Source organism: Trichoplusia ni, chromosome 2, assembly GCF_003590095.1.
Source record: "Trichoplusia ni isolate ovarian cell line Hi5 chromosome 2, tn1, whole genome shotgun sequence".
NCBI classification, from domain to species: domain Eukaryota; kingdom Metazoa; phylum Arthropoda; class Insecta; order Lepidoptera; family Noctuidae; genus Trichoplusia; species Trichoplusia ni.
This window is the reverse complement of record NC_039479.1, coordinates 18292927-18306269: the sequence shown is the minus strand read 5'-3', so window position 1 is coordinate 18306269 and position 13343 is coordinate 18292927. Positions and strand designations below refer to the sequence as shown.

The following is a 13343-nucleotide window of genomic DNA, read 5'->3' as shown; positions in this document are numbered from 1 at the left end:
GGGCCGAATCTCTCAACTCAAGACTATTTGGCTGAGGCCAATGGATTAGCGGGAATATTAGTCATACAAATACTACTAAATTGTACCACACCAATGTATAAATAGTATATACGTACGTACATATATTTTGTATAAGATTTTAAGCTTACAATATTCCGAAGATTAACAGGCAAAATTGATGACATTATTTTTTGTTGGACAGATAATTGTAAAGTAATGACTTCAAAATAAATTGAATTTACAAGTACCTAAAAGTCTGATTAGTTACATTCGAGGTATGAAGTTAATTTATGGAAATAAAAGTTGCATAATGCATTGCGAACTATAAAGAAACAATTTAATCGGCTGTAACTGACTTGTGACTAATCATCCGTTAAATCAGCGCTTCGGGTGATCAAGATCTATTCGTGATGAATTGATGTATTGTACTTAGATTTTACTCACTATTATTATTCGTACATTTACTTAAAATAAACTAAACTACATTCACGTAAAATCAGCAATCTTATCCAACCTTAAAAACTGTTCGAAAATCCTTGTCTAATAAGTATTTTTTTCTTTCTCTCTCAGTGTAAAGACAATTTAAAATATTTTTTCATATATGTCTGTACTACATGCTCATTATACTTATTTACATATCTGAATCTTGTAATTGCTTATACTTGCTTGATGTTATAATGTATGTTATTATCGTTTAAACAAGCTACGACAAAAAACTAAATTATTCCGGTTTAACTATCCAGAGATGATACTGATGATAAATAACTACTTTTTAGTACTAAAATTGTTCGTAATTCGTATCTCAAACGTTTTTTTTATTCATTACTGAAACACAAGTCCTATAACTCAAGTCTAAGTGTTTTTATAGACTAATGTTATGGATATTCAATTGACGTATCGTCGTACGTTTTCTCGCCATACTTATAGAAACATTAGACACGGATTGAGTGAAACAGTGTCATAACGTTTATGACGCTCATGCTCGGTAAACTTGTGACGCCATATTTATTGTATACTGCGGACGTCGACCACAATGCCTGAACTTTGTTATATGACCTTCGTTACACTACAAATGCCAGTCAATCATGTAACACATTTGTTAAATTAACTGTTGTTATCGTCCACACTGCATGTTTACATGAACAAGGAAAGTTCAAGCCGTTAATTTCCACTTAGTTATGCTAATTAGTCTTTCAAGGATTTCAAAGAACATTTTATTATTTAAAAAGATCTTATGCGTATATTGTAACTGGTGCAAACTGTTGTTCATTTGTTAATTATGAAAGTGAAACTTCCCATTGCTAACAAACACGCGGGTGTTTAAGATAAAATGAGTAGTCGTCATCGTCGACGCACTACGCTACGAATGCAACAATTGCACTTTATAATAACCCGCATAGTGAACGCGCCAGCGATTGTCTGTGTCGAAACTCCATGGATCGTGCGGCAGCCTGTCGCAGCCGCTCATTCTCTAATTACTGCTATCAATTCCATTAGCAAACTTATTGTGTAACATGGCAACTGCAAATCATTGAATCAACTCAGCAAACTATGCCTATTATTTCTAAGATAGGTATATAATTAAGATTCTTACTCAATTATTTATACAGGTAAATAAAACTGATAGAACATTATCTCGGTAGGTGGTTGATACTTCACACAAGGGAATGACGAACGTAAATGGAAAATCAACAAAACAACTAACCTATCCAGTCATTAAGTACATATGTGTGTCGCAAAGGCCTTGTTTTTTAGCATTTATATGTTCTATTGCAAGGCAGGAATTCTGCTAATCGTCGCTGGCAACATTTTGCACATGCCACGGACGTTGTTGCTGCGGTAAATGAGTGTAATTTAACCACAAGCAGCCTTCTCGACGCGCCATACAGTAGAGCCTACGAGACGACCGCCACCATTTATGATTATGACTTACTATTGTTTTTCTTAATATACGCCTCTAGTTTTTGTCCCTCGTCCTTATACGGATTAATTTGTTTTAACACGTGCGTTTTTAAAGTCGAATTACAAGAAGAGACGATATCACTTTGTTGCTCTTATGTTACTTACTCTCTGGTGTAGAATATTAAAAGAAGCATTTTATCTGTCTGTAGATGATTTGCTATTATTATGATTCAAATAATCTATACTAATATATAAAGCTGAAGAGTTTGTTTGAACGCGCTAATCTCAGGAACTACTGGTTCAAATTGTTTTTTTTTTGTTTTAAATAGACCATTCATCGAGGAAGGTTTTAGGCTATATACCATCACGATGCGACTAATAGGAGCGAAGATACAATGAAAATGTGGAAAAAGCAGACGAAGTTGCGAGCAACAGCTAGTCATTTATATAGCATCTGAAACTAGTGATTCCTCTTTACATTGATTATTTTTTCTGAAAATGTACAAAGATAAAGACGTTCGTTTTTGGCATTCTCTATTCTACTCTTAAAGTTGTTTTGTTACAATATAAATCATATCCAAGACCATATAAAACGGCTTTAGAATATGATCACCTCGACCACATTCGAATTTACTATCATAAGATAACAAAAGAAACAAAGTGTGCCTTATATTTTAACAGTAAACAAGTCGACTTTGGTGTCGGGTCAAAGTTTGTAGTCGTGGTTAACGTTACCTACATATTTTTTGCTAAGGTTCGTGATCGTACGGCTCGGTTCGCCGAGGTGTCATCATAATAGCAGTGCAGGTGTTATCTGGCCGTCGCCCACGCGGCCGCGCGAGTAAATCACCAAACACGCGCCCGCGCCGCGCCGCCGCGCCGCCGCCACAATCTATGCAAATCGCGGGCTCAAACTTATTGCTCTCGCCTCAACTCCTTTCCAAATGCATACTAAATAGCTCACCGACCACGCCAGCCTTTGTTCCAAGTTTTTCACTTAACCTCATATGCTTCGTCGATTTTAATGGAAATATTTGGTGTATTTTGAAAGCTCGGAAACGTGACATGTTTTGCCTATTAGTTGCCGACTCGATTTCCTCCGGAGATGCCGTAAAGAAAATCTGTCTAAGCTTCTGAACCGGAATTTGCTTCAGTGTTGGATACCGTGTTCATTAAAAATTAAACAAATTAATTATTAATATTAATATTTTTTTTTGTATTGCGCACTCCTGCACGCGTGTGTAGTTATGTAAAAGAGCTAAGCAAATATTTTTATTTGTTCATTCTCTGGCTGTAATTAGGAAAATTCTTGCGGACATTAATTATGAAGATAGTTTATATGAAAGCTGTGAACAATGAGTTTTATGAGTGGTTTAGTATTTATGTTGCTTAAAGTGGCCGATGTGTTCCCATGGTGTTCTCAGAATAAGACACAGAATGTAACGAGAGATGTTGCTCCCGTTCTTCCGCATAGATGCTACTCGCATTGCGATCCAATTATACCTGATACCGTCGAGAAATATTATTGCGCTGATTTACTATGGCAACTATAATTACTGTGAGAATCGTAAACGGACCACAATGCTGGCCGTCTGCGATTATTACATATAGGCATGTGATTTACACTATAAATGAATTTCCTGTTATTGATGTTAAGTTTTATTCTTGCACTCCACAATAAAATTATTGGAATTGTATCGCTTAGAACATGTGATTCAGTCATTTTCTTAAGAACAAAGAGCTATCAAGTTACGTTGGCGAGCTTGTTGTCTACTCGCATCACCACATGGAAAAATACCAAAACTGAATGCAGTGTTTCGCTTGTCTATAAAATATAGAGTCAGCGGCATCAGCTCAAACGTAGATGTTCCACGTGGACAACGCTAAAACTTTCTAGAAGAAAATCGTCGTGTTTGAGCGCGTCTTACTTGCATCGTCCGAGTGGTCATTGAACCCTCGCGAATTGTCGGCAACAATTGTCTCCCGCCATCACAACGCAGCTGTGCTTACTTCTATCCACCACAACCGTTAGTACTAATTGCACCGGCAATAATCACTTTACGACCCTATAAACCATGAATTAAAGAAACAGTATGTCTTAACGCTCGATTTCACACTGCGAAGAGCTCCAAACTATTGAACAGAACCGTTGAACGGTTCTATACGGCTTAACCGATTTCAAAGCACTCAAGATGTTCCCAACAAACTTGTTGCACTAGAGCTACTAAGAGCGTACCTAACATACTCATAAACTTAGTTAAGCTCTCTGTCGGCTACATAGCTGGCTTCAGTGCAGTTCAAATTAATTCGATTATCAGCGCACCTTGATCTCGCTAAAGCTCTCAGATTCCCTTCATTAGGTACCTACACATACGCGAGGCTGCGGCATAATGAAACAAACACGATCTAACACAGTCGACGTCTAACTAATATTTGTACGCAAATATTAGTTAGACGCCGACTGTTCTCTGCTAGACGATACATTTCATGTTCAGTTTGTACTCGACGCGACGTACGTTAGACGCACTCCGAAGTTTTAATATGTACATTAAACTATTACTCAATATTCAGATGGCGGGCGTTCCAAACTCACGCACTCTGCGCTGGAAGTTGGTCATGAATTCATTGTTTTTGACGTGGTCGTATGATATTGAACCACAATAGGAAAGAGTTCAGGTCACGTTTGAACACTGTACGGCCAGAGAATATTAAAGATCTAAATATATTGAATGGGTTGAGTTTTTAGAATTTTTCCCTTATGTAGAGACATGCATAATATTGAATAGTAATGGATGGCTAAAGTTTTGTTAGAGATTTATTGAAAAAATTTGTTGGGCAATGCGAAATATTTGAAGGTTTGTTAATTTGCATATGATTCGCGTTTCTTGCACCACTTTACCACTCAATATTAGGTATTTGTATTGACGTAAGGCAAGAGTACCCAGTCAGTAGTCGCAGCAGACCTACATAGCCGTTCTAGTGTGGCTGCTCGACTAACATGTTGATTACTTCAGATCGCCGTCCACATACAACTATAAAAACAAATGGACAACGAACAATAAAGCCGCTAAACCATCTATTAAACTGCTCTCCTAACAATAATAGTTTCAATTATAATAGCGATCCATATCATACATCTAATTTCATCTATTTTTAAATCTCATTCAACGTTTGTCAATTATGCGCTATCACAATACAAATTTGCACATGTTGAACCCATGCCAATAATGAAAGTTTATTATTAGCTACAGAAAAGGTATTAAAGATCAACCTTCTGTTCCTTTGATAATAAAGAATAAAGAAAAAGAGAGGTGGCAAATTAATTTTCTGGACAGTAATGGTGATTTCTCCTAATTTTCTGATGCACCCAAGAATTTTGATCAACAATAACAAACTACTTAATGTGTATTTCATACTCGAGTCATACATTTATCGCTTAACGCTTCTGTGGCTGCTTGCAGTCGGTTGTTATCTCTGAGAGTTGCGCCGTCCACGTTCCGCGCTGACGCCTCTTATTTACGCCATACGAAAAGTAATTTGAACGTCCGTTTTGCAAAACCAATCGTCTTACCAGATACACCATTCGCCTTCCATAGAATGAACACTACTGAACATTGTTTTGATTTGTTAAAAGTAACAACTTTCTTTCTTGGTCAATTGATATTTAGTCTTGACTTATGTTTGAATAAAATTTATTGAGTCTGCCTTTGAACGGAGCCCGGAGACGGAGCTTATCAATTATAAACATGTCGTGGAAGTCTCTAAGACTATTAGCACTCGATCACTTGGCATGTAATGTCCTGTGACATATTACTTTATATTCAGGCGAGCGGCCGTCGGGCGTCGGCATACGACATTATTTACATATAAGTCGTTGTTCCTGTGCTCATTCATGGCCCGCCTCGCTCAGACCACGCTGATTTATCGCCTTAATTTCATAAGTATCTCTTTGTTACCAGGCCATCTATATCATATTTGAGTAATATCCCGCTCGCTTTATTGGATACGTTCAAGAAGGGTCAAATTCAGAGGACCCAAAACCAATTAGATTGTATGCTTCATTTTGGTCATTTGCCTATTTTTCGTAAGATTATCCTGGCTCTTATATACACAGTCTTTAAATACAAATCTTTAAGGTACAGTGTTTGAAGACCTAACCTTAGTTATTAAATTGATTAGGTTGTTCTAGAAGTCATAATAATACATAACTACAATTTAATCTGATAGCAACACAATGTCTCGCTAGGACACGTGTCACAAATTTTTAACGTCATATTAATTTATCTATAGTCTGGTAAATTATCAGTAGATCAACATAATGTAAAGCAAATCTTATGCTGTTTTGACTGCTTCAGCTCCCTTTATCGGTTTACACCCGTGGAAAGGAATAGGAGAGCTCTCGTCAGGATCACAGTATGAGATTTTCAAACCGTTAACTCAGAGCTAGGCATATATATGCCTTTCTTCATGTCATTCTTCTCTTGTACCAACTACGTCTAACCTCCTACACATTTCAGTGCATATTATTGCCTGTATACTATTTGCTCTACCAACATAGTAGAGCAAATCTCAAAAGTAAATTGTTTGTATTAAAACAGTTGCATATTTAGTCACCATATTAACGGCACTTGTTTTTCTTTCCCACGATCAATTGCTTATTTATAAGATAGATAAAAGCATTATTTATTTGTAATGTTTTGCATCTAGCGGATGTGTCTCTCAAACTAAGAGGCCATCTGAATTAGAAGATATCGAAATTGAATTGACAGTTTAACTGTACATAGCAATAGATACAACCGATTAGTAAAGAGGTTTTATGTACGCTTAATTTTACTTATTTAATTCGTTAAAAAATACCTGATTCCAAAAAAAAACAATTTTGACACCTGAAACAATCTTATGTCATTTTATGTTTAAATTTCGCGACGATGGTTCGTCCACACGTTGGTTTAATACTCAAAGTTCCTCACGTACACATAAAATGTGATACTGTTTACAGCTAATGTTGCAAGACGACTAAAGACATTCGCTGAGAACTTGCAATCTGAGTCTTAATTCGCAGCTGGCGAAGCGAGTGCGATGATTCACGACTTCTATGCTCACTACAAACTGTTGTCGTATTGATTCAAAGTTTAAATTGGCGTAGCAATCTACACAAATACCTATGTTTTGTATTAGTATTATTCGATGTTGGCAAGCGTCTACGTGACTCAGAGGTGAGATCTCTTGATCATCCGTGAGGATTTGGTTACTTTAAAACATTAAAAAAAATTGGCATTGATCCGTTCGAAATTCAACAGTTTATGATTAAACGTACGTTCATATTTTATTCTCTTTGACAGTCAGACGTAATACGTATGTTATATTTTATCATTTTAATGTTGTCTCCATGCGCGGGACAGTTTATCCACTTTATACGAAGCTTTAAAATATATTAAGATTGTACTGCAGAATATAGGTAGGTACAAATTCTTTGATTGAATCTATAGATTCGATGAGCTGTGCTATGTTAATTCCTCTAAATTGTAATAATGAACGTTCTTATATCAAATCTGCTACTCTGCTTTGTTAGATTCCTGGGATCAGTTAATTAAGGTTCGTTCAATTTTTATTGCCTACATTTTACAGTCAGCTTATAACCCACATAAGGTAGAGCGACAATGATTACCGATCACGTATAGCATGTAACACTTGCAAAATTAGCTAAATACATATTTTGATATATCGGTGTAACATTCTGCGTTTCCGTATTACCGAGTGGCTGATGCAGCGGTTGCCGTCGGCGGACGCGGCCGGGTCGTACAGCCGTAGAGCTCGGTAGAGCAATGTACACGGAGGTTGCGGCACATGCGACACTAGCAGCGCATGCCGTGCGTGATGCCTCGCGGTGTGTACTCCACAGACAGTACACAGTGCACGCGCCACGTGGCCGACACCACGCAAAACGCAACAGCCTTTGTGTCGTACACGTCGCACTCCGTTTGTAAACATTCACGCCGACCGGTAAACATCTTTGTGAGCGGCTTGATTGTACCACCGCACGCGCAGATTTTAATAAACATAATAATCGTGCTGAATCATTAATCATCCCACTTTAATATTCCGAGGAGGAATTAATAAAAACCCATTGCCCCATTTCCTAGCGGCTGTTAACGCTATTGAATTATTAATTGAACTCAGACGACGGTAAAATCGAAGATTATGTATGAACTACACGCATGCTTTGTCAACGAGTTGTAGTAGATTACTTTACGAGTATCTAAGCGTAATTGGATACTACGAGTGTCGGTTGATCATAAAGTATAATTATAAATATTAAGTTATTGCTATATCATCACAAAACATTGAGTTATTCTATTGACTATATTAAACGTATTATTAGATTACATGACTGGCCTTTTATGTTGAAAACAAAATATACGAAAACCGCACGGTGGGCCGATTTGAGCAAACCCGTAGAGCACTGGACGGTCAACCGAAAATTAATTAACATACTTTTGGCGCGCAACCCTCGACCGTTGCGCGGACGGTACGCTCACAGGTGGCCGGGCCCCACCCCCATCGCACACCCCAACAACTAGGGCTACCACCTTTGTAAACGTTTTTTGTTCCCATAACGATTCATGATTTTTTATTATTTTCTGTACGCTCGAATACAGAAGCGGGATAAAAAGCGTTATTAACTGAGGAAATATTCAAGCTCTGCAAATATGTAGAGCATCCGGTGAAGGATTTCGATGTAGTTGTGATAGTCTTAATATCAGATGTAACGTTTAGATATCACGGCAATTTTAGTCCGTGCTACATTTAGAAGTCTGATGAATAAAACTAACCTGTAAAATTGATTTACTAAATGAATGTTGTCAGCCCTCGATAATCCGAGTCGAAAACATACATTTCGGACCTATATGTAGTTAATTTGATGTCTCTGATTGCTAGTCGAGTAGTCAAACGAAATAATTGTAAACGTTAACAGGGTTTCAACCACAAACCTGAATTAATTTGCGAACATTTATTGGTTTTGCTAGGACATAATTATATTTGCATCAGTTCATAAATTATGTCGTATATGGTTTAAATTGTTTAAAAATAAGCTATGATTTTGTTATATGAAATGATGAAAGTTATAGACTCATTAAAATGTATCTGCGATAGAAAAGCACGCAATAGCCGACTTAAAGTTAATTGAACAATAAAATTACGTATAATGCCTCAAAATTTACTGTATTTAGTTTTACTGGCATCGTTAAATGTTAATGTTTCTGATAATTTTAATATTTCATTAATTCTATTAAGCTAGAACTCTTTAGTTCGCGTAAACAAATATGAATTAGCGAAACAAACTTTAAAATTGGATGCGATTGCATAAGTGGATAATGGGAAATAATTAAAAAAAAACTCGTTGTTCCACAAAACATAGAGGTGCTTTTATGGATTTTAAAAGGGGCACGCGATATGGAAGGGCCATACAGCATTAAATTACCGGAATTATTCCGTTGTTGATGTTAAATGCATTCCTGTTTCAGGAATCGCGTGCAACACATATGTACACGAAATTGTATGAAACCATTCTAACGTGTATATGAACTATTCATCTGCGCAAATCGAGAGCAGTTTGTCTTGTTAAATATTAAATCTGTAATGATCGTGAACGGCAAACATTATTAATTTGATGTATCCTTTCAAGGAGAAATGGAAACGGACTACAAAAATACATAGTTTGTTTAACACTATGTTTTTATAATTCGCTATACCTACTTATGAAATTACGACTATTGTAGGGAGAACGGTTGATAAAACGTTGTATAAACATCTGCTTCACAAAGGTCTTCTGTATGCGTAACTATTGTACGGGTAGTGTCCCAACAGTTTTGTCTTTACCTCGATGTGACTAATATTACGTACTTACTTACGTACTTTGTGTGCGTTGTCTATAAATACAACGGGCCTTTTGTACCGCCCACTCCTATATGTTATAAATGTTCTCGAGAGTTTACCCTAGTTCTATTCTTGATACACAGTCTTACTTCACATCTATTGTGCGTTACTGACTCTATTTTGACTAATAATTGACGGAAAATCTCATATCATTCGCTTTCTCCAAATTTTACAAAATATTGTACAAAAATAATTCATTAGTTCTATTCTTCAAAACACAAAAGAACGACCATGCCCATGCAAATGAATAGCAAACAGTGCTAATATAATTCGACGTTATAAATCTCGCACGCATGAAATAGATAGGTCCCGTTTAAATATGATCAAGAGTCGACCCCATCGCAACAACGCGAGGGTCCCACTTATTGCGGGCACTTGTCAAATCAGCACAATGAGCAGAGACATACTTTATTATTTTAATTATTGCACGTCCACGATGCGCCCTTTGTCAGCCAACCGCGAGAGACTGCTTGAATTAGTCACTGCTGAATAATAATTGTCCTAATTGAAGATCCTTGATACAACTCGTGTAGTTGTGTCTCACTACTTACCTACGATTTGCAGACGTTATCTAGTATAAAGCGTTTTCATGTAAATACACAGTTTATAAAACGGAAAGATAAAGATATTTCTAACATAAATATGTTTTAATTTCGCGTTGATAAAAACCTTATTATGATCTAAAGAGGTCAATTTCTCATCTATAAGTCGATTTCTCAATACGTATGTGTCGGAGACAATGCGAATTTGTTGCGTCGATGTGGGCCGATTGGCATTACAATATACTAAGCCGCTACTTTTTATACATGTGCAGTGTCATTATTATTGGGAAATGACATATTGTGAGAGTACTTTAATTGGCCGCGACGACCTTATTATTTCTTTTCTTACAAAAGTGTACTAACTCTACTTTTAACATTTACTTGTAAAATAGATACGAAGCAAAATCGTCGACATAAATAGTAGCCGGGAAGTAGGTAGATAAAGATAGGATTTATAAAGTAACGAGGAGGACAGCTCGTCGCGAAGGAGGCGGGCGCATACTTTACTCTCTCGACTCTCGATCCGATCTTCATAAAGAAATTCTCCGTTTTTGATATTATATTTATATTGTAAATGTTTTCGTACCTGCATATTTGTAACAGTAAATATGAAAATTTCCGGAATGCCTACGAGCTCGCCTCCGATCTTGAGGTAACAAAGATTATTCGGTATTATGAAAATTTGAATTCGAGCTTCTTATCTTCAATTTTTCAGTGTTATTTTCTTTATGAAGCTCCTCGAGTATTATAAATTCTTGAATAGGTATTTCTCTGTTGGTTCAACGTAGATTTTTGAAAGAACATGCATGTAATGAGGCATAAATCTAACTTCACAACAGTGTAGAGTTGCAAATGTAAAGAGATTTGTGGGCGTAGAGTTTAATTTATTGCTCATGGAAATGGATCTATCAGAACCTGACATCGTTCTGAAAGAATGAATGCTAATTTAAAAGCTTTTTGTAATGCCATAAAAATAGTTACAAACCGACCGCGGCTTTGGTTGATGTATTATCGTAGCGCCACAATACGATTGGAAGTTTACAAGACGAGCATCCGACACGGTAAACAAACAAACGTTCTGACGTCAGACGCACTCGAGTCAGCCACTACCAGACATATCCATGTATTACTACGTACTATGTCATAGTAAGAAATAAATTCAATATGAAGGACTGATATTACATATACACTTCAAAAATGTAGACGCGTCCAATATTACTTTTGCAATAACCGAAAAAACGTTTCACACGACTTTCAGTATGCATTATACCGTTAACATTCACTGTCAACCGGATCCCTTTATAGACGAAAAAGACAAGGTCTCATAAGGAAAACATAAATTTAAATAGGAAATTTTCGTTGTCACAGTACCAATTGGTATTAAAACAAAAACGTTATTGGGTAAAAGAATAACAAAAGCATTTCACCATCCGATTTCTTAATATTAAAAGGTGCCGTATCCTGCCGTTTGCTCCAAAGCCTCGTTCAAACTTTCACTGTTGTATAAATTACCTTGACACTGATTGTTTTATGACGATTAATTAAGCATATTTTATTATTGATATCCACGTCGCAGGCTGTTCGGTTGTTTCGTCACAGTAATAAAGGTGCGAAACAAGAGCCGTTGTTAAAGGATAATTGTCTTTAACAGCTCCGATTGTTACTTTTCTCGCGTATTATCTACGTGGATAGTGCGTCATATTCACGGCCGCACACTCACATTATCAACAGTAGAGTTACTTCGAGTGTAATACTGATTGTTGTGTAATCAGCTATCGAATGATGGAAATCTTTGGCGTACAACCAATAAACGTAATTTGGGAAATAAATTGTATACCTTATCAAGATTTCGTTTAAACGAATTTTCTGCACGTGTATTCTGTTTTACGGCTAGTTTGATGTAAGTGAGTTGGTTTATAGTGCAGTTATAACCAAATAGTTAAGAAAATCGTTAAAAGGATGCGTTTAAGTCCTGAGCAATGCACAGGTTAATTTATCTTAAATAATAAATTGTACTAACGAAAAGTCGTTGAAATCGAACATACTCTTTTAGCAAATCTTCAGCCGTATCAACTACCCATGAAAATAAACCCTGTTTATATTATTATTAAACATGTATGTTTATTTATTCCAGCGAGCGGCGCGCTCGCAGCCGGCACCATTGCGTCCCCGTGGAGCGCGGCGGCCGGCGCGCCCGACACCAATGGCTCGGGCGGCGCCGACGCCAAGCACCTCGACGTCGGCGATGCCAGTGACGATGAAAAGGTAAATATAACATAAAACAAACTTAATGTAGCTCAGAATAATACGCAAGAAGTAAGTAAACAATTTATAATGTCCAAAGAATTAGAAAAAGAAAGTTCTGTTCAATATACATACCTACGTTTATAGAATTAAAAGTAAACAATCATTGATCTTTCTCCTCTCTTATCCTGCTATGCTGTGCCTGACAGGGTCCAAAATTTAGTTTCTATTCTATTTACTAGCTTTAACAACAACTTATAAATGTACATTTTGGAACACAATAAAAGTATTGAGTACTGAAATGTGTTGGAAAAGAAGAAAGAAAGAGCGTGATGAAGGTATCCTGCAAAGAAATGTAATTGAACTTAATTCGCTAGTTTTATATGGGATACATTTGTCTATTTATGAATCCCTCAAGCCACATAAACCTTTTGAAGGAAAATCGGTCCCGATACCTCTTTTCCTTGCAGACGATAGTTATAACAGAAAGGAATAATCCATCAATATAATTCCAAAATTCAAATAAATGCGTAAACAAAAATTTATCAGGAAATCAAACTGTAAATGGATATAAGCCTGCTTGTGCCATTAAAACTCACAAGAAAATATTTTTAGAAACAGCATGCTTTGCGAGATTCCTTATGCTATAAAAAGTTATATTGCTTTGAATGCAATTCCTTTCTCATTATGGTTCCTGTAAATACGCATTGAGGAATT

At 36.5% G+C, this 13343-nt stretch overlaps 1 protein-coding gene across 1 annotated transcript in view; it reads left to right on the top strand.

The window, feature by feature from the left end:
- Nucleotides 1-13343, top strand: part of LOC113508520 (protein scalloped-like) — a gene marked incomplete in the record, with an annotated part of 61468 nt that overhangs the window by 25698 nt on the left and 22427 nt on the right. Inside the window, 1 exon segment of the mRNA XM_026891606.1 lies at nt 12517-12647. Coding sequence (XP_026747407.1) covers nt 12517-12647 — 131 coding nt within the window.